A 19504-nucleotide genomic window follows, 5' to 3' on the forward strand; every position below is an offset into this window, starting at 1 on the left:
GGATCCCTTTCGCAACCAGAGGTACCACTGTATATGCATGTATGGTGTACATTTCTAAGTGATAATCTTAATTGCGTTATCCTTTTTTGTAAACCGCTTTTGGAGGTTTTTCCCTATGAATGAGCCACATATAAAATTTTATGAAATAAAAAAATACAGGGAGATTTCCCCTCTCCCCCCCCCCAAAAAAGCTCATAAAGATCCCATACAAAAATAAAATTTAAAAATCTTATTTCATATCCTGGTGGGCTCTCCTTCCTTGGAGGTTTCTAAGCAGAGGTGGGATGGCAATCTGTGACGGATGCTTTGGCTGAGATTCTTGCATTGCAGCGGGTTGGACTAGATGACCCCTGGGGTTCCCTTCCAACTCTTAAATTCTAATAATTCCTTACACGGAGGTTTCAGAGAGGGGACTCATCCAGCCGCTTTGCACAGGGAGGGTCCCAGGTTCAAATCCCCGTGGGAGGCAGCTAACACTTCTTCCCAATTCTTCCCACCCCAGACAGCATCGCAGAAACGGCTGGAAAAAAACGAGATTTCGGGGCGGGGTGCGTTTGTGTGTTGTAATTGCGCTTGGTCCGCCCCTCTCCCCGATTGGACGGAGGAGCGCAGCCTGAACCGTCCTGACCAATCCCAGGCGAGGCGTTTTCGAATTTTCAGAGGGACTAGCGCCTTTTATCCCCCTTGCTTTGGTTTGTCTCCAATTCGCAGCCTGGGAAAGCGGCGCTCGCTCTGCAAGCGGAAAAGCTAAGGTGATGGTTTTGTGCAGCAGGGCTGTGAGAAGCGAGAGAGCCTTCTTTTTTTGGGGGGGGGGGTTGTAGGGTTTGGGTGGTCCCTTGTCCTGAGCAAACAAAACAAGCCACCGTGCAAGAAATTCAATCCTTCTCCTCTCTCGTAGAAATATTAGAAAATATGTATTGTATTTGGTTGCATTTTCTATCCCGTTTTCCATGCAAGGAGCACAAGGTGGCGCACGTGGTTCTCTTCCCGTTCAAAATTATGTGTAATTTATTAGTTTATTTCTGAATTCTTTTTTTTAACTCTGTGTTTTAAATGGCTGTGACCTGTCCTGAGGCCTGGGTAGGCAGTAAATCAAATACAGTCAGTAAAAAAAATAGTATATCTGGGTTGCTGTTCTTTTAATATTAATTTACCTTAATTTCCTTCTGGATTTCCGCTGCTTCTCATCTACCGTTTTACTAGAGCCTGCTTTGATTAAGCGGTTCATAAATGCTATTAGAATGAAAAGTGACACACGTGGGTTTAGCAAAGGGGTGCCTAAGAGAAAGAGTGAGGGATAAGCGTTTCAAAGTACCAGTTTTTTTAATGCTCCCCCCTTTGAGTTTGCAACAGGGTGTGGTTAGCCAAGAAAGCTTCAGCTTTCAGCTTGGAGGCAAAACGAGGTAAGGCAGGAAGGCAGGGCCTTGCTGTTTCAATGTGTTGGCCCCACTTTGATTCAGTATTAAATGCTGAACATTAAACATTTCAGCTATTGGCTCCCCTTTCCCATCTATGGTCCATTTGTGCCACAGCCCCACAGCCCCATGTAAAGTTTTATTCTACAGTGGTACCTCGGGTTAAGAACTTAATTCGTTCTGGAGGTCCGTTCTTAACCTGAAACCGTTCTTAACCTGAGGTACCACTTTAGCTAATGGGGCCTCTTGCTGCCGCCGCACCGCCAAAGCACAATTTCTGTTCTCATCCTGAAGCAAAGTTCTTAACATGAAGCACTATTTCTGGGTTAGCAGAGTCTGTAACCTGAAGCGTCTGTAACCCGAGGGACCACTGTACTTGAACTGTGCCCAGTCGTATGTGAAATGGTATTCAGACATCTTGTGAAGGCGTATCTTCTTCCTCAGGAGTTGCCTGCTCCTTTATTTTATTATTGTATTGTGTTTATATCACATTTTCTCAGAAGAGCTCAAGGTGTTCAGCATTTTCACCCACCCTCCTTTTTTCAAGGTTTTTTCAACAACCCTGTTAAGCTGAGAGTTGGAGACTGGCCCAAGGTCACCCAGCCAGCTTCTGGTTGTTGGGGATTTTAACACTGGTCTCCTGAATTTCTGTTTTTATAATGCTGTTTGTTTGCATTTTTTGTGTGTGAGAGAGAGAGGTAGTCTTTTAGTCTTTATTTGTTATTTTGTTATATCCCCTGGGAATTTTAAAGTAGTTTAGGCGTGGATTTTGAATGAGATAAATAAAATCTCAAAAGAATATAGCTCTTGAGCAAGTGCAGAGTAATAATGACTCTGAGGCTCCTCTTCCAAAATTGCAAGTGCTGTTCTTCCTCCTCATAGGAAGAAAAGCACATTAAAAAGAAAAGGTGGAAACAGGAGCCCTCTTTTGCCTTCAGCTTTGTCTAGCACAACAAAAGGACAAAAAGCTGAATGTGGGAGAGTAAATATTTTTTTAAGAAACAGTTTGATAGGTAGAATTAAGTAGCAATGGAAAAATTAGTTTTTTCTCAGTGTACAACAGCCAAGCTCTACAGATTCCTCTATCCAGTCCATCTACTTACTACTTACTTATTCAAACCTTTATTAGGCATTATACAAATAAAACGATAAAAGAGAAAGTAACATATAAAAGCCTTGAGATATATACAGAAAGGCAGCAGTTGGCTACATACATATATATATATATATACATATAAAATCAGTGGTTTTCCTTGCTAACCCGCTCCTTGGAGGGCTACTACCAAAAACTCGGCTACCCCCGCCGTTACCCTTTGGTCAACGTCGGATAGGCAGAATCCCACACATTCACCTTGTTGGGGCTCCAGACCACCCAAAAGAGGGGACAGCACGCGTTGACGGAGCGTACTGTACAATGGGCACTGAAAGAGAATGTGCTCTACCGTGTCCGGGACATTCATAAAACATCTGCAGAATCTCTCTATCCAGTCCATCTTAAGGAGCAAGAGTTGTATCTGTACCTACATAGGTGGTGGTTTGGGTGATGGTAAAGGAAGGGACGGATTATCCCATATAAAAGAATCAGAGCAGCAGAGGAGTCAATGTAAAAGAACTGGAAAAAGCAGTCATATGGACCCAGGGGATCTCAGTGGGTCTCCCTGCCCCCATCTCCCACAGTTCTAGGCAGGGAAAGGCAGTGCGGTGTAGTGGTTAAGGCTAGGACCTGGGAGACCAGGCTTCAAATCCCTGCTCAGCCATTTTGTTCACAGGGTGACTGTGTGCCGGTCATGCTCTCTGGTGGCCTTCCTCACAGGGTGGTTGTGAGGAAAGACCACGCACACTGCCTTCAGCTCCGTGGGGGAAAGGTGTGATAAAGACAGGGCTTTTTTTTAGCCGGAACTGATTTTCCGGCATCTCTCAGGTGGGCGCCATTGCTATCCTAAGAGAACAAGGAGGTATTCATGGTGAGTTCTGGCGCCTCTTTTTTCCCCTAGAAAAAAAGCACTGGATAAAGATGTACAGTGGTACCTAGGGTTACATACGCTTCAGGTTAAATACACTTCAGGTTACAGACTCCGCTAACCCAGAAATAGTGCTTCAGGTTAAGAACTTTGCTTCACGATGAGAGCAGAAATCGTGCACCGGCGGCGCAGCGGGAGGCCCCATTCGCTAAAGTGGTGCTTCAGGTTAAGAACGGACCTCCGGAACAAATTAAGTACTTAACCCGAGGTACCACTGTACAGTGGAACCTCGTGTTACGGACAAGATCCGTTCTGGAGGCCCGTCTGTAACACGGAACTGACGCAAGCCGAAGCACCACAGTTCCACATGCACACACGCAATTTAGCGCTTCTGCGCATGCGTGAGCAGCGAAACCCAGAAATAACCCATTCTGGTACTTCAGGTTGCTGCGGGATGCAACACAAAAACATGTAACCTGAAGCGGACGCAATATGAGTGTGACTGTACAGTGGTACCTCGGGTAAAGAACTTAATTTGTTCTATAGGTCTGTTCTTAACCTGAAACTTTTCTTAACCTGAGGTACCACTTTAGGTAATGGGGCCTCCTGCTGCCCCCCCTCCGTCTCACGATTTCTGTTCTCATCCTGAAGCAAAGTTCTTAACCCGAGGTACTATTTCTGGGTTAGCAGAGTCTGTAACCTGAAGCGTCTGTAACCTGAGGTACCACTGTAGTGATAAATAAACGAAGCACAGCCTCATCGGGTTGGACAAATTCATGGCGGACCGAACTATCAGTGATGACTATATCAGAGGAAATGCTCTGCTGAATAACAGGGGGAGAGGGATGTTGTCCTCACGTCCTGCTCACAGGCTTTTGGTTGGCCACTGTGAGAAAATATTGCAGGCCTTCGATAGGCCTTTGGCCTGATCCACAGAGCTCTCGCTAACCAAACCTTTCCTTTTGCTTCAGAGGGAGGCAGCCATGGCAACCAGGAGTCCCACCAGCACGTCATTCTACGATGAAGTAACCTGTTCCATCTGCCTGGAGTACTTCGAAGACCCAGTGACTGTAGACTGCGGGCACAACTTCTGCCAAGACTGCATCACCCAATATTTGGGGGAGTCCGACGTAGACCCTTCCTGCCCGCTGTGCAGAGAACAGGTTGAGCCAAATAACTTCAGCCCAAACTGGCAACTGGCAAGCCTTGTGCTTATCAAGAAAATTCAGGAGGAAGGACAAGTTGAGGGAAAGGATGGGGTATGCAAGACGCACGGGGAACCCCTGAAACTCTTCTGCATGGATGACAAAGTCCCCATTTGCGAGGTGTGCGACGGGTCGAACTTGCACAGAGGCCACAGTGTGTTTCCCGCTGAAGAGGCTTCTCACCAGTATAAGGTAGGAAATTGCCATAGCAGGTGGGTGAGGAGCAGCATTCAAAATTAGCCAGGCACATTTTGCACCTGGCTACCAGCCACTTGCTGGGACACGGGTGGCGCTGTGGGTTAAACCACAGAGCCTAGGGCTTGCTGATCAGAAGGTTGGCGGTTCGAATCCCCGCGACAGGGTGAGCTCCCATTGCTCGGTCCCTGCTCCTGCCAACCTAGCAGTTGGGCGGGCAGGGAAGAATCTGTTGCCTTGAATCGGGCTTTATTTTCTAAGGAAATGACTGTTTTACATCAGGTGGGTTGAGCTCCTGACAGAGCCTAAATGACTTTTCTGTTCTCTTCAGGAGAGAATTGGTATCTATGTGAAGTCTTTGAAGCAAGAGAGGAAAATGCTTGTGGACCGGAAATTAGCTAAAGATCAGAAAAAGCAGAAATGTCTGGTAGGTTTATGTCATTACGGTGGGGAATCTGTGGGGCAGTATTGACAGATGGACAGGGGCCACCCACCTATCAATCAAATGACATCATGGCCACGTGACTGATAAAGTCACCTGTGAAGGTCAGCCTGCAGGACTGAGATGGGAAGGGGGTTGCCTCTCCAGTACACTTCATGAAGACAATCTCTTGTCGGAGAGATTGTGGGTACGATATCGAGGCAAGGTACCCCCTTTTCTGTACCTGCAAGTTCTGAACAACCAGCCGTGTCAGTTTTTGTAATTCAGACCTCCCTGGCTTGGTGCCTTCAAGATTGTTAAAAAAATAACTAAATTATTAAGACTTTTCATAATGTGCTACACTAAAAAAACTTAATCTAAACAAAAATAAAAACAGAAAAAGAAGAATACAAATCCCCTCTCCATGGGCATAGCCAAGGGGGAGCGGGGGCCAGTTGCCCTCCCCATCAGTGAAAATAAATACAAATCTGAAGTTCTGTCCTCCTAGCAAAAGCCTGCCCCCTCCCAAAAAATCCTGGCTACTCCCATGCCTCTCTCAAAGGTAGATCTTAAGTTTTATCCCACTACGAAAGAGGTAAACTCTCCCAGCTGTCCCTTGGGAACTTCTCTTATCATCAGTCCCAACAAGGACAACCAATGACCAGGATGGTGGGATTTGTTGTTCAGCAATATCTGAAGGGCCCCAAGGTTCCCCAACCTGATCCACCCCCACTCTCTTGGGGGCCCCCCCCAAAAATTAAAACATTAAAAAATGGCAAAGCTCCTGGTGAGGATATGATCCCCCCTGAGGTATTTAAATCAAATACCCAATGGTGGGCCATCTTTTTGGCCAAACTTTTTACGGCAATAAACAACACATGTAAAATCCCAGCAAACTGGAAACTAAGTGTGGTAAAGGGGGGAAAACTGTACATTTCCAAAATTATATTTCAGTTCAACAATTACTTTGATAAAATGCATATTTTGTTATGTGCAAATGGCTTTAGATACCTATGAGGTCCATAAATTACCATATAGCATATATTCAACTGAAAACACAGCAACAATTTGTTGTTGACAAAGGACAGCTGGACATATAAAGGGCCCCATTACCTTCAGTAGCTTGTTGTTGTTTAGTCGTTTAATCATGTCCGACTCTTCGTGACCCCATGGACCAGAGCACGCCAGGCACTCCTGTCTTCCACTGCCTCCCGCAGTTCGGTCAAACTCATGCTGGTAGCTTCGAGAACACTGTCCAACCATCTCGTCCTCTGTCATCCCCTTCTCCTTGTGCCCTCAATCTTTCCCAACATCAGGGTCTTTTCCAGGGAGTCTTCTCTTCTCATGAGGTGGCCAAAGTATTGGAGCCTCAGCTTCAGGATCTGTCCTTCCAGTGAGCACTCAGGGCTGATTTCCTTCAGAATGGAGAGGTTTGATCTTCTTGCAGTCCATGGGACTCTCAAGATTCTTCTCCAGCACCAGAATTCAAAAGCATCCATTCTTCGGTGATCAGCCTTCTTTATGGTCCAGCTCTCACTTCCATACATCACTACTGGGAAAACCATAGCTTTAACTATATGGACCTTTGCTGGCAACGCGATGTCTCTGCTTTTTATATATATACAGTAGTGCCTCACAAGACGAACGCCTCGCAAAACGAAAAACTCGCAAGACGAAAGAGTTTTCCGTTTTTGAGTCGTTCCGCAAGACGAATTTCCCTATGGGCTTGCTTCGCAAGAAGAAAGCCCATAGGGAAATCTCCGGAGACCTCTTTTAAATGCTGGCCATCGGGAGCAAAGACTTTCGCCCACCGCCGGCCTTCACAAGAGGTCCTGGACCTCTTCTGAAGGCTGGCGGGGGGCAAAAGTCTTTGCTCCCCCCCCCGCCTGCCTTCCCGGGATAGCGGAGAAGCGCAGAGCGTTTCTCCGCTATCCCGACGGCTTTTGAAGGCAGGCGGGGGGGGGGGAGCAAAGACTATGGCCCACCACTGGCCTTCAGAAGATGTCCTGGACCTCTTCTGAAGGCCGGGGGGGGGCAAAAGTCTTTGCTTCCCCCCCCCCGCCTGCCTTCCCGGGACAGCGGAGACTTCTCTGCTGTCCCGGGGCGATCTTAAAATGCTGGCGGGCGGCAGCGAATGCTTCACTGCCGCCCGCCAGCATTTTAAAAGCCCCTGGGACAGCGGAGACTTCTCCGCTGTCCGGGGCGATCTGAAAATGCTGGCGGGCGGCAGCGAAGGCTTCGCTGCCGCCCGCCAGCATTTTAAAAGCCCCCGGGACAGCGGAGAAGTCTCCGCTGTCCTGGGGGCTTTTAAAATGCTGGCAGTCGGGAGGAAAGCCCTCCTGTCCCCGGAGCTTGTGGGGTGGGAGGTGGGGAGAAGGGCTTTTCTTCCCACCGCCAGCCTTCAGAACAGCCTTCTGAAGGCTGGCAGTGGGAAGAAAAGCCCTTGTCCCCCCCCCCAGCCTTCAGAAGAGGTCGGGGGACAGACTGTCCCCGGACCTGGTCTGAAGGCGGTTTCCATAGGAACGCATTGATTGATTTTCAATGCATTCCTATGGGAAACCGTGCTTCGCAAGACGAAAAACTCGCAAGAAGAAAAAACTTGCGGAACGAATTAATTTCGTCTTGCGAGGCACCACTGTATCATATATTCAACACAAAAAACAGTGACAATTTGTTGTTGACAAAAGACAGCTGGGCATATAAAGGGCCCCATTACCTTCAGTAGCTTAGGGCAGTGTTTCCCAACCTTTGGTCTCTAGCTGTTTTTGGACTACACTTCCCATCATCCCTGACCACTGGTCTTGCTCGCTAAGTATGATGGGAGTTGTAGTCCAAAAACAGCTGGAGACCCAAGGTTGGGAAACACTGGCCTAGGGCCTCCTCAAACCTAAATCTGGCCCTGTTCTTCTCCCTTATTTTTCCTTAATGTATTCTCTCACACTCCCAGAAACAGTTAGAAACAGAGAAGCAGAAGATCATGTCCGCCTTTGAGCAAATGCACGAGTACCTCGTTCAGAAACAGCACCTCTGGCTAGAGCAGCTGGAAGACCTGACCGAAGAGCTGGAGAGGAAGCAGGATGAGAACCTCGCCAGAGTCTCTGAGGAGATTTCCCGGCTCAATGGGCTGATTGCGGAGATGGGAGGGAAGTGCCGGCAGCCCCCGAGAGAATTCTTGCAGGTGAGACTTAGAATCACATGCACACAAACACACACAAAATGCATGTTTCAGGACCTTTGGAATGAAGGAGGCACGATCCTAGGAACGGCCATTTGCTTTCCACAGACAAAGAAATCACCACTAGGACAAGAGGAAGCCCTGTGTGTGTTTTGTCTGTGTAAAGGTAAAGGGACCCCTGACCATTAGGTCCAGTTGTGGCCAATTCTGGGTTGCGGCACTCATCTCGCTTTATTGGGAGCTGGCGTACAGCTTCCGGGTCATGTGGCCAGCATGACTAAGCCGCTTCTGGCGAACCAGAGCAGCGCACAGAAACGCCCTTTACCTTCCCGCCGGAGTGGTACCTATTTATCTACTTGTACTTCGACGTGCTTTCTGCTAGGTTGGCAGGAGCAGGGACCGAGCAACGGGAGCTCACCCCGTCGCGGGGATTCGAACCGCTGACCTTCTGATCAGCAAGTCCTAGGCTCTGTGCTTTAACCCACAGCGCCACCTGCTTCCCTTTTGTCTGTGTAGCTGAGATCTATTTCTCTTTCTTTCAGGACGTTAGCAATGTTATCAGTAGGTATGTAGCTCTCCTTTTTGTGTCCTTTGCTCTTTGTGTGGGCGAGTTTCGGTCACACTGGGGGTGTTCCTGCAAACAAATGACGCGGTTTTCCTTCACTGTGTGTGGTTCACACTGTTGTCTGTCTCATTTATTTTTGTGTTGGTGCTGCCCTGCTATTTTTCGCTGGGGGCGTGTCCCACCCCCTCACACATTTGTTTTCATTTTAAAAAACAAGCATAAATGGATCTCTGTAAAATATGGTTCTAACATCCCTTAGATACAATCAACTGCTGCAAGCAGTTTTCTTCGTAGGGATAATATGGAAGATTGTGGCTTTCTTATTTCCTCTGCAATGTGAGAGCTGTCTACCTGCTTTTGGGGTTTCATGGAGGATAGGTTTGTCAACGACAAAAGGATACTGGGCCAGATACAATCTGGGCCTGATCCAGCTTTAGGAGAGAAGCTCTTTTTTTATTACTATTTTACATTGTTTTATGTGACCCACTTGGAGGTTTTTTTTTCCTTTCATGATTAAGTGGTCTATAATTTTTATTTTTACTAAAAAATAAATGTTAAAACGTACAAGAGGTCTCAAGCTTTAAAATGCCAGGCCCAGGCACTTGTTCAAGAGTGGTTCTTGAGTTAAAAGCCCGTCTTGTCCTTTAATGATTCAAATTCACGGAGAATGGCATTATTTTACTATTTTGTATTTCCTTCCAGGTGTGAGGAGAATTTAGTAGAGCCTTTGGTGGACCTTCATTCCTGCTTGGAAGCCCATTTCAGAATCGCCGTTCAGAAAAACACTGCTTTAGAGGAGGCCATGGAGAATTACAAAGGTACAGTTTGTTGATGTGTGTGCAGCATTTACTCTTGGGTTTTCTTCTTCTAATAGACTTGCAGCGGAGTTTCCTTTTAACTGAGTATCTTTATTATTTACAAACATGTACACTGGTTGAATACAAATAAAGTAACACAATCCTTTCCTCTTCCACCCATCTGGCCAGAAACTCATGCTCATTTACACACCGACCCTTGTTGATCACGTGCCCTTAATATAGGCACCTGTTGCTGGGTAGATTTTTTTGTTGCCTAGCAACCTGTTCAGGACCAATTCTCAAGTTCTTTCTAGAATATTCCAACACAGCTGACGTTTGAAGGAAGGGAAATGGCTACAGGTGTTCTCAGAAAGCTCCAATTTCAGGCTCCTCTGCAACGAATGTCATTAAAAACGGGGTGTGTGAAATCAATTCCCCTGCAAGGTCCCTCAAAAAAGAGGCATTGCCTGCTTCTATTTCTCCTTCACACAACCTATATTCCAGCTACGGAATTTGCCACCACAACATGTAAGGCTGCTGTCTTAGATGAGTTTACAAAAGGCTCTTGGGGGCTACAAATCATGATAGCTGCAAGTCCTGTGAAGGTCCTAAAGTGTAGGTGAGTTCCCACAAGGCAAGACACAGTGATAACAGCAAGAACCTTTATTGAACCAACAAAACTCGACAACGGGGGGCAAAGCAATTGCTTATATATATTTCTGAAGGCCTGGGCCACTCCCACCCCCAACGTGATTGGCTGTCTGAACTTCCAAGCTGCGAATCATGACTCAGAGTTTAAGGGCCAATGGCAGAGACCCAAATCCTGAAATGTCCTGTGATTGGATATCATGTATCGAATCAGAACACAGGGGCTCAGAATCCTCAGGCTCAAGCTCAGACAACACAGCCCACTGAATAAATAACAGGTCCCATCTACGGTATATTGGAAGGTGGGTGCTTTTGACTGGGTGACCCATTGTGGCTTGCTCAGTAGGGCAGGTGGGCATGGTTGACCGAAAAGGCTTAATAGGTATAAATGGGCAGATACAGCGCCACCATTGCTCTGTCTCTGTCCCAATTAGCAAAAAGTCTCCAAGTGCACCGGCACAAATGGAAAAAGCCTCCTCTTCCTGCTTTGGAAATCCTCCCCTCACTTTCACCTCTGTATGTTGTTGGACTTGATTACAGTGTTATTCCAGACAGCATGATCTCAACTTAAATGCTGACTCCCTAGGGTTTTCTGAGCCTTGAGAGAGCTGGTTTTTGTTGTTGTTGTTCATGAAATCACCATCAAAATAAAATTTATATACTGCCCTATAGCTGTAGGGCGGTTCACAAGATAAAATTACAATAGAAAAACACAAAATACATAAAATATAAACAAAAGTGGCTGGATAACACACCCCAAAAACACACACACACACAGAGTGTTAAAACAATTTTTTAAAACGCAATTACAAAGCAGTTTAAAAGAATGTAAGCAGTACTCTCTGCTGGGTGGTAAGCGGTCCTTTTGTAGTCTAGATTCAGGTAGGTAACCATGTTGGTCTGATGCAGTAGAAATAATAATAATAATAATAATAATAATAATAATAATAATAATAATAATACAGTGGTACCTCAGGTTACGCTTCAGGTTACATATGCTTTAGGTTACAGACTCCGGTAACCCAAAAATAATGCTTCAGGTTAAGAACTTTGCTTCAGAATGAGAAAAGAAATCGTGCTCTGGCGGCACAGCGGGAGGCCCCATTAGCTAAAGTGGTGCTTCAGGTTAAGAACAGTTTCAGGTTAAGAACAGACCTCCAGAACGAATTAAGTACTTAACCCGAGGTACCACGAAATAATAAATTGTCCAGTAGCACCTTAGAGACCAACTAAGTTTGTTCTTGGTATGAGCTTTCGTGTGCATGCACACTTCTTCAGATACCAAAAGCAGATACGAAAGCTCATATCAAGAACAAACTTAGTTGGTCTCTAAGGTGCTACTGGAATATATATATATATATTGTAGTCTGTCAGGCCCCACTCTAGGCCTGGGGAAGGGAGGCAGGAACAGGACCCTCAAACTCTCTGCAGATGTTCCTTCCTTGCCCATGGCCATTTTCTTTATGTTTGAGGCTCTAAGCAATTTCCCTCTCCTTCACAGATTCCCTGGAGCGAGCTCTGGAAGCAAACAACTTGGAGGAAGCTGTCAAAACAGGTAACTTCCCAGCGGAGACACAGAGAGAGGACATTTTAACAGGAGGTGGTGTTTAGGCGTTGGGGTCTAAGAGAGCCCCCTCTGCATAACCCAGGGGGCTACTTTTGCAGTGAGGATGTACGGAAGATGGAATAGCATAGGATGAGGGGCACTGCCCTGAGTGTGAGATCAAATGGCACTCCGGCCACGAACTCATAAAATTGGTTGAGGAACCTGTGGCTGTTTGCTGTGCCTCCTGCCTACATTCAGCTGAAGTTTTGGGGAAGAGTCTGGGGGTGATTCTGCAGCAGCTGAAGATTATCCTTTGCATGGGAAGCTGTGTTGTACTGACTCCAACTACAGTGGTACCTTGGTTCTCGAACGGAGTCCGTTCCGTTCAACTTCCGAAAATGTTCAGAAACCAAGGTGCAGCTTCCGATTGGCTGCAGGAGCTTCTTGCACTCAGTCAGAAGCCGTGTTGGACATTCGGCTTCCAAAAAACGTTTGCAAACTGGAACAGTCACTTCCGGGTTTGCGGCGTTCGGGAGCCAAAATGTCTTGAGTCACAAGGCGTTCGAGAACCAAGGTATCATTGTATTGGCTGATCCAGTTCAGTATGGTCTATAACCAGGGTTTCCCGAACTTAGGTCTCCAGCTGTTTTTGGACTACAACTCCCATCATCCCTAGCTAGCAGGACTAGTGGTCAGGGATGATGGGAATTGTAGCTGGAGACCCATATTTGGGAAACCCCGGCCTCTCCCCGTATGCCCCACGGAGAGCCTCAAGGTGCATAAATAGCAACACCCTAGAGGTCCCGGGCCCTAAGGAAGTTAGATTAGCTTCAACCAGAGCCAGGGCCTTTTCAACACTGGCTCCTGCCTGGTGGAACACTCTGCCTCATGAGACCAGGGCCCTGCAGGATCTGATTTCTTTCTCTGTAAGACAGAGTTGTTCCGCCTGGCCTTTAGCTTTGAGCCAATTTGATTCCCTCCCTCTCTTTCTTTTTTCTTTTCCTCTCTCCTCCTGCGATGAGGCAACATTTTAATATTTTAATGTTTCAATATTTTAATGTTGTATTTTAATTTGTATTCATTCAACTTGTTTTTATTATTGCTTGCTAGCCACCCTGAGCCCAGCCTTGGCTGGGGAGGGCGGGGTATAAATAAAAATTATTATTATTATTATTATTATTATTATTATTATTATTATTACTCTGACATGCAAGGCATGCGCCTCTACTGCTAAGCCACAGGCCTTCTTCCCTGAAGCCACTCAATCTTCCCTCTTTCCTGCAGTGAATGTTGTTCTGGATCCAAACTCAGCGCACCCCTATCTCGTTCTCACTCCGGACCGGAAGAGCGTGCGATGGGAACCGTCGTGGAAGGAGAGGGAGTGGCGGAAGAAAAACATTTCCCAGCATTTGGACAGATTTGACTGGGAGGTCTGTGTGCTCGGCTGCGAGAGGTTCATTTCGGGGACGCAGTGGTGGACGGTGGAGGTCTTGGGAGAAGGCAGCTGGACCCTGGGGGTGGCGAGAGACTCGCTCGCGAGGAAAGGACCCTTCAACGTCAGCCCTGACGAGGGCATCTGGGCTCTGAGGAAGCCGTTTTGCGACACGTACCTGCCTCACGAAGTCTTGGCCTTAACTTTCCCCGAAACCACTCCGTTGATGTTGACTAAGGAGCCCAAGAAGATTCTGGTGGCCCTGGACTACCCGTTAGGCTGGGTGGGCTTCTTCAACGCCGATACCGACGAATTCATCTTTGCTTTCCACTCGGCATCATTCGCTGGGGAGAGGATCAGGCCCTTTTTCCAGCTGCGGGAGAGGGGATTCGCTCTGAAGTGCTGACTCTTGAGGGGGCCTCCTGTCACCCCCAAAAACCCCACCCAGAATGGTGGTGACACACTAGAGCTTTATCTGTGACTATATAAGGGCGGCCATTTTAACTGGTTTTCAGGCAGGATTCCGTTTCCTGACCACAGCTTTTAGATTGTTTCCCCATCTGCTTTATTTGCATGTTTCCAAGAAGGCTTAGAGGCCCTCCGTGTCATTACTGTGTTTTGAAATAATGATTCCTTCTAACTTTTTTAAATATATATAAAAAAGCTGCAGACAATCAAAAAATTTAGGGGTATTGATCCAGTACCTTTGACAGGGGAAATGAACAAATTTGAGAATTGCCCTCACTTTGCAGGTGTCGGGGGCAAACAAAAAATGTGAACTCTACCAGAAAACCTTATTATTATAAAATTATTTTGTGGTAGAAAGGAGGTTTATTTCAGGATATTGCAGTTGGAAGAAGCATATAACTGTGCTCCCTTTGGGCTTTTGCATTTACTTCCCTGTGCTTTATTTCCACCATTCTTTCCCTCCATATGAAGGAATATATATATATCTGTCCCTCAACAACTGCAAAGGGGCAAGTTGGCCCTTTGTAGCCATTCCACGCAATTGGGTCCCCTCCATGACCAGGGGTTGCGATCGCAAAGAGTGGTCTGTACTTAAACAGCTACTCATGCCTTACTCTCTCTTTCGGAAATGTCAAGAGGTGGGTTTGGGGTACAATTTTGGGATGGGGCTCACGGTGCATGCCTCTGCTTCCCTTCTACACAAAGAGGATTGTAGCTGCAATGGGGAGGTCTCACTGGTGAGGAATACGTTTATTTTGGTGGGTGAAGGGTTTATGTAGTCACGTGACATTCTAGGTCAGGTGACTGTGAATCTGAGAGACTAGGTAGGAGTTTCCTGCAGGAGGGGAACCACTATAAAGAGTGGGCAAGTGTGGTAGTGGAATGAGGTCAGAATAAGACAAACTTAATTCCCATCTTTGCAATACGTTTGAAGCTGTTTTGAATAGTCATGGCTTCCCCAAAAGAGTCCTGGGAACTGTAGTTTATTAAGGGTGCTAAGAGTTGTAAAGAGCCCTCTATTTCCCTCGCAGAGCTAGACTTTCCCTGGGAATGGGGAATGATTAGAAACCACTCTGGAAATTGAGGCGTGTAGGGGTTTCCTAACAACTCTCAGCACCCTTAACAAACTACAGTTCCCAGGATGCATTGGGAATGTTCAAAGTGGCACGCTACAGCTTTAAATATTTAGTGCAGATGGGTCCTAAGAGATTGGGACATACCCCTCAAGTGATTTGATTACTAATAGGGAGAAATTCCCACTTTTAAAATTCTTATTTTATTACTTTTGACACGATACTGATTTGGGAACATGTAGGTCACACTTTCCTCATAAAAGTGTTGTTACTTCTGTTTTTAGGGATTTTTTAGCCATCACTTGTGTGCTTTTAAAAGGATTATGTAACAGAGAATAAAGTTACTTTTTTTGAAATTTACATTGCTTCAGCTGGCTATGTGTGTTTCCTCCCACCCCCCAAAGCCTGCAGGTGTTCATAACATTTTAAAATACTTGCAATTTGAATGTTGAACTTGAATTAAATATTTCTGTCCTGTCATTATGCACTCTTACAATATTGCATGTCTGATTTTAAAAACACACACACACACACAAAAGCAAGCAGCTAAAACACACCAGTTCCACTTTAAAAACCGAAGCAAAATATTCCCGATAGGCATGTTTTAGAAAACAACCAACACAAAACAGCTGTTCTCAACTTTTGGGCCTTAAAGCACTCTCTAAAGAAGAGGTGGCGAACCCGGTGACCCTCAGGATAATAGTTTTATAAGCAGAGGTTGGGTGGCCATCTGCCACGGATGCTTTAGCTGAGATCTCTGCATTTCAGGGGGCTGGACAAGATGACCTCTGGGGTTCCCTCCCAACTGTATGATTCTATGATCCTTGCAGATCCTGCCATCTTCCATTCTGTTGACGTGGAATAGCATAGACGTCGCTGAGACAGGCATGTGAACACCTGACCATGAACCTGTTTACTAGCAAGCAGGGCATCACTTGCAAACAGAAACTCTTCTGAGAAACGAAGCTGGTGGAGGCGAGAGGACAGAGAACATCCTGGACAAAGAGAATGATTCAACCTTGGAGATATCATTAATCCTCTCCAAGGTTGCAGAAAAGGCCTTGTTTCCTTCTCAGTTCTCCTCCCAAGGTCAAATCAAGCACTCAGTTGCCTGCCAAAGCCTTGTGCTCAATTGACTTGCATGCAGAATGGTTACACTTTTAGATACCATAGTAGAGTTGGAAGGCACCCAGTGGTCATCTAGTCCAACCCCCCGCAATGCAGGAATCTCAAGCATCCATGACAGACGGCCATCCAACCTCTGCTTAATAACCTCCAAGGAAGGAGAGGCCGCAACCTCCTGAGGGAGTCCGTTCCACTGTTGAACAGCTCTTACTGCCAGAAAGTTTTTTCCCATATGTTTACAGTAGTACCTCGGGTTAAGTGCCGAATTTTTCGCTCTATAGGACGCACCTTTTCCCCTCCAAAAATTAAGGGGAAATGTGTGTGCGTCCTATGGAGCGAATGCAGGCTCCCTGGCTTCAGCGATAGCAACACGAAGCCTCCGAAGCCTGCGCTCCGGAGGCTTCGCGTTGCTTTCGCTGAAGCCAGGAGAGTCTGGTCTTTGAGGCTGGCAGTGGGGGAAAGCAGCGCTTCCCCCCACCGCCAGCCCCACAGGCTCGGGGGGCAGCGGGAAGGCGTGTGACGCCTTCATGCTGCTCCCCGACCTGGTTTTGAGGCTGGCGGTGGGGGGAAGCAGCGCTTCCCCCCCACCGCCAGCCCCACAGGCTCGGGAATTCCCCCACCTCCTAGAAAAGCCCGCAGGAGCCGCGCAGCCTTTAAAGATCGCGCTGCTCTTGGGGGCTTTTTCCCAAGGAGGAAAAAGGGACTGACTGGCCGAGTCAGTCCCTTCTCCCTCCTGTGGGGTTTTGCGGGAGATGGGGGAATTCCCCCACCTCCCATAATAGCAGGGAGAAGGTCTGGGAGAAGTGCACAGGCTGCGTGCAGCCTGTCTGCTGCTCCCAGAGCTGGGGGGAGGGGGAATCATATTTTTCCCCTTCTGAAAACTAGGTGCACCCTATGGTCAGGTGTGCCCTATAGAGCGAAAAATACGGTACTTAATTCGTTCCGGAGGTCCGTTCCTAACCTGAAACCTCTGGCTAGGTTGCCCCAGCCACTCTGGGCGGCTTCCGACACATACAAAAAAAACATAATAGAAACAGAAAGCTCCAAAGAAAAGCAGGTTGTCTCCTCAGGGAAATATTGGAAGGGGAACTCACTTGCCCCAATAGCTGTGGGTTCAGCCTGGGCAGCCAAAAGAACCCAGACCCCAATTTGTCTTAAAAGCATTGCAATGGTTGTCACTTCATCCCCACAGATACCCTGTAGGCAAAGAGGAAAGTGCCACTGCTTCAAGGTAAAAGACACAATATTGATGCCACAAGCATTCATAAACAGCAGATGTTCTGTCTCACTCCAGCAAAGTTGCATAGCAACGGCCTTTGGCCTTCACACCTTATCTTCTGTTCCCTCCAACCTCCTCCTGCTTACGTGCTACTTTGACCTTCTCCTTTGAAAACGCAAGCTTCCCAAGCTGAACCCTTCCCACACATATTTCGAATTTCATTCTATAGTTTCTATAATCACTCCAAAAGCCTGACTGGGCTTATTCAGGCACCCCAAGCAATTTTGTGGGGGTGAGAATGAGTTAATCAGCTTTTACCCACTGCTCGTATTAAAATGTCCCATCTAATGTTTCTTTGACATTGGCCGAAAACATTTCTCCCATGCGTTGACAAATGAGAATCAGAGAATTGTAGAGTTGGAAGGGACCCCAAGAGCCATCTAGCTGAACCCCCTTGGCCATGCAGGAATCTCAGCTAAATTAGCTGGCTTTATTTTCTGCATTTTTTCCATTCCTGTCGGTTTGGACCCCTTAATATTGTTTCTTTGCAATCTGTATAATGCTTTATTTCATACAATGTGTACAGCGGTACCTTGGTTCTCAAACTTAATCCGTTCCGGAAGTCCGTTCCAAAACCAAAGCATGCTTTCCCATAGAAAGTAATGCAAAATGGATTATCGTATTTTTCGCTCTCTAGGATGCACTTTTTCCCCTCCAAAAAATGAAGGGGAAATGTGTGTGCATCCTATGGAGCAAATGCAGGCTCCTTGGCTTCAGCAATAGCAACGCGAAGCCTCCGAAGCGCAGAGGGAGCGCTCCCGCCGTGCTCCAGAGGCTAGGCGTTGCTTTTGCTGAAGCCTGGAGAGCGAGAGGGGTCGGTGAGCACCGACTCCTCTCACTCTCCATGCTTCAGGGATAGCCGCCTGAAGCCTTCGGAGCTCAGCGGGAACTTGCACTGCACTCCGAAGGCTTTGGGTTCCTTTTGCTGAAGCTGGGAGAGCAAGACTCTCCTGGCTTCAGCAGAGAGGCAGAGCTGCGCAGCACCCCTTCAGCCAAGCGGGAGGAGAAATGGAAGGGGCCCCGTTTTTCCTGCCACTTCGCTGAAGGGCGCTGAGCAGAGAGGGGGAGACTTTTTTTTCTTGTTCTCCCCCTCTAAAACAAGGTGCGTCCTATGGTCGGGTGCGTCCTATAGAGCGAAAAATACGGTAATCTGTTCCAGACTTTTAAAAACAACCCCTAAACACTCAGAACAGAGCACGTTTGGCTTCTGAGAATAGTTCGCAATCCGGAACATTTACTTCCGGATTTGCAGTGTTTGGGTTCCAAGTTGTTTGAGTACAAAGCCATTTTGAGAACCAAGGTACCACTGTATACCTCTTAATGGTAAAAAAAAAAGTGGTTTTGTAAAAACGATAAAATGATGAGTAAAAACAGCTATTTAAAGCATTCAAAAAGTAATCAGAATCAACAATAAGCTAATAACAGACACAGACACATGTCAAATGTTGTACAATGGTACCTCGGGTTACATACACTTCAGGTTATAGACTCCACTAACCCAGAAATAGTACCTCGGGCTAAGAACTTTGCTTCAGGATGAGAACGGAAATCACGCAGCGGCAGCGGGAGGCCCCATTAGCTAAAGTGGTTCTTCAGGTTAAGAACAGTTTCAGGTTAAGAACGGACCTCCAGAACGAATTAGCGGTACCTCACGCTGCACTCCAAAGGCTTCGGGGTTAGCTGCGCAAAGCCTCCGCAGGGCAGCGCGGTGAAGGCACCCTGCTGCCCTGCGGAGGCTTGAAAGGCTGTCCCCAAAGCCAGAACAGAGAGACGGAGCACTGCGCAGCGTCTCGCTGTTCTAGCTTGGGGATGCCGGGGCTTCCCCCTTCAGCCACGACACTGATTTGATTCAAAATATTTTTTACTTGTTTTCCTCCTCTAAAAACTAGGTGTGTCCTTTGCTCGGGTGCGTCCCATAGAGCGAAAAATACGGTAAGTTCTTAACCCGAGGTACCACTGTATTTTGTAAGTGTTATTGTCAGGTGGATGGTTTGACTGGAGATGGGAAGCTGCTCTATGGTGGCATACGTTTTTGCAGTGCTTTTTTTCTATTAAAAAAAAAGTTTAAAGGTACTCTCATTTTCCTACTCATATTGAAATACTGCCCCTCAATGAGGCCAGATGTAGATTCACAAAATGTTTAGGGGTATGCGTACCCCTGCGTCCCCCCCAGAAAAAAGCGCTGCGTTTTTGAACGAA

General features: G+C 46.9%; 1 protein-coding gene across 1 annotated transcript; it reads left to right on the forward strand.

Moving 5' to 3' along the window:
• Window positions 1-639: 639 nt before the first annotated feature.
• Window positions 640-14758, forward strand: LOC128408761 (tripartite motif-containing protein 10-like). The gene is made up of 8 exons (XM_053378781.1): window positions 640-752; window positions 4348-4773; window positions 5108-5203; window positions 8145-8375; window positions 8915-8937; window positions 9640-9755; window positions 11884-11937; window positions 13213-14758. Exons 2-8 carry the CDS (start codon window positions 4360-4362, stop codon window positions 13764-13766), a joined length of 1488 nt encoding a protein of 495 aa, XP_053234756.1. The 5' UTR covers window positions 640-752; window positions 4348-4359; the 3' UTR covers window positions 13767-14758.
• Window positions 14759-19504: the final 4746 nt, after the last annotated feature.

This window comes from Podarcis raffonei, chromosome 2, assembly GCF_027172205.1.
Source record: "Podarcis raffonei isolate rPodRaf1 chromosome 2, rPodRaf1.pri, whole genome shotgun sequence".
In the NCBI taxonomy this organism is placed as follows: domain Eukaryota; kingdom Metazoa; phylum Chordata; class Lepidosauria; order Squamata; family Lacertidae; genus Podarcis; species Podarcis raffonei.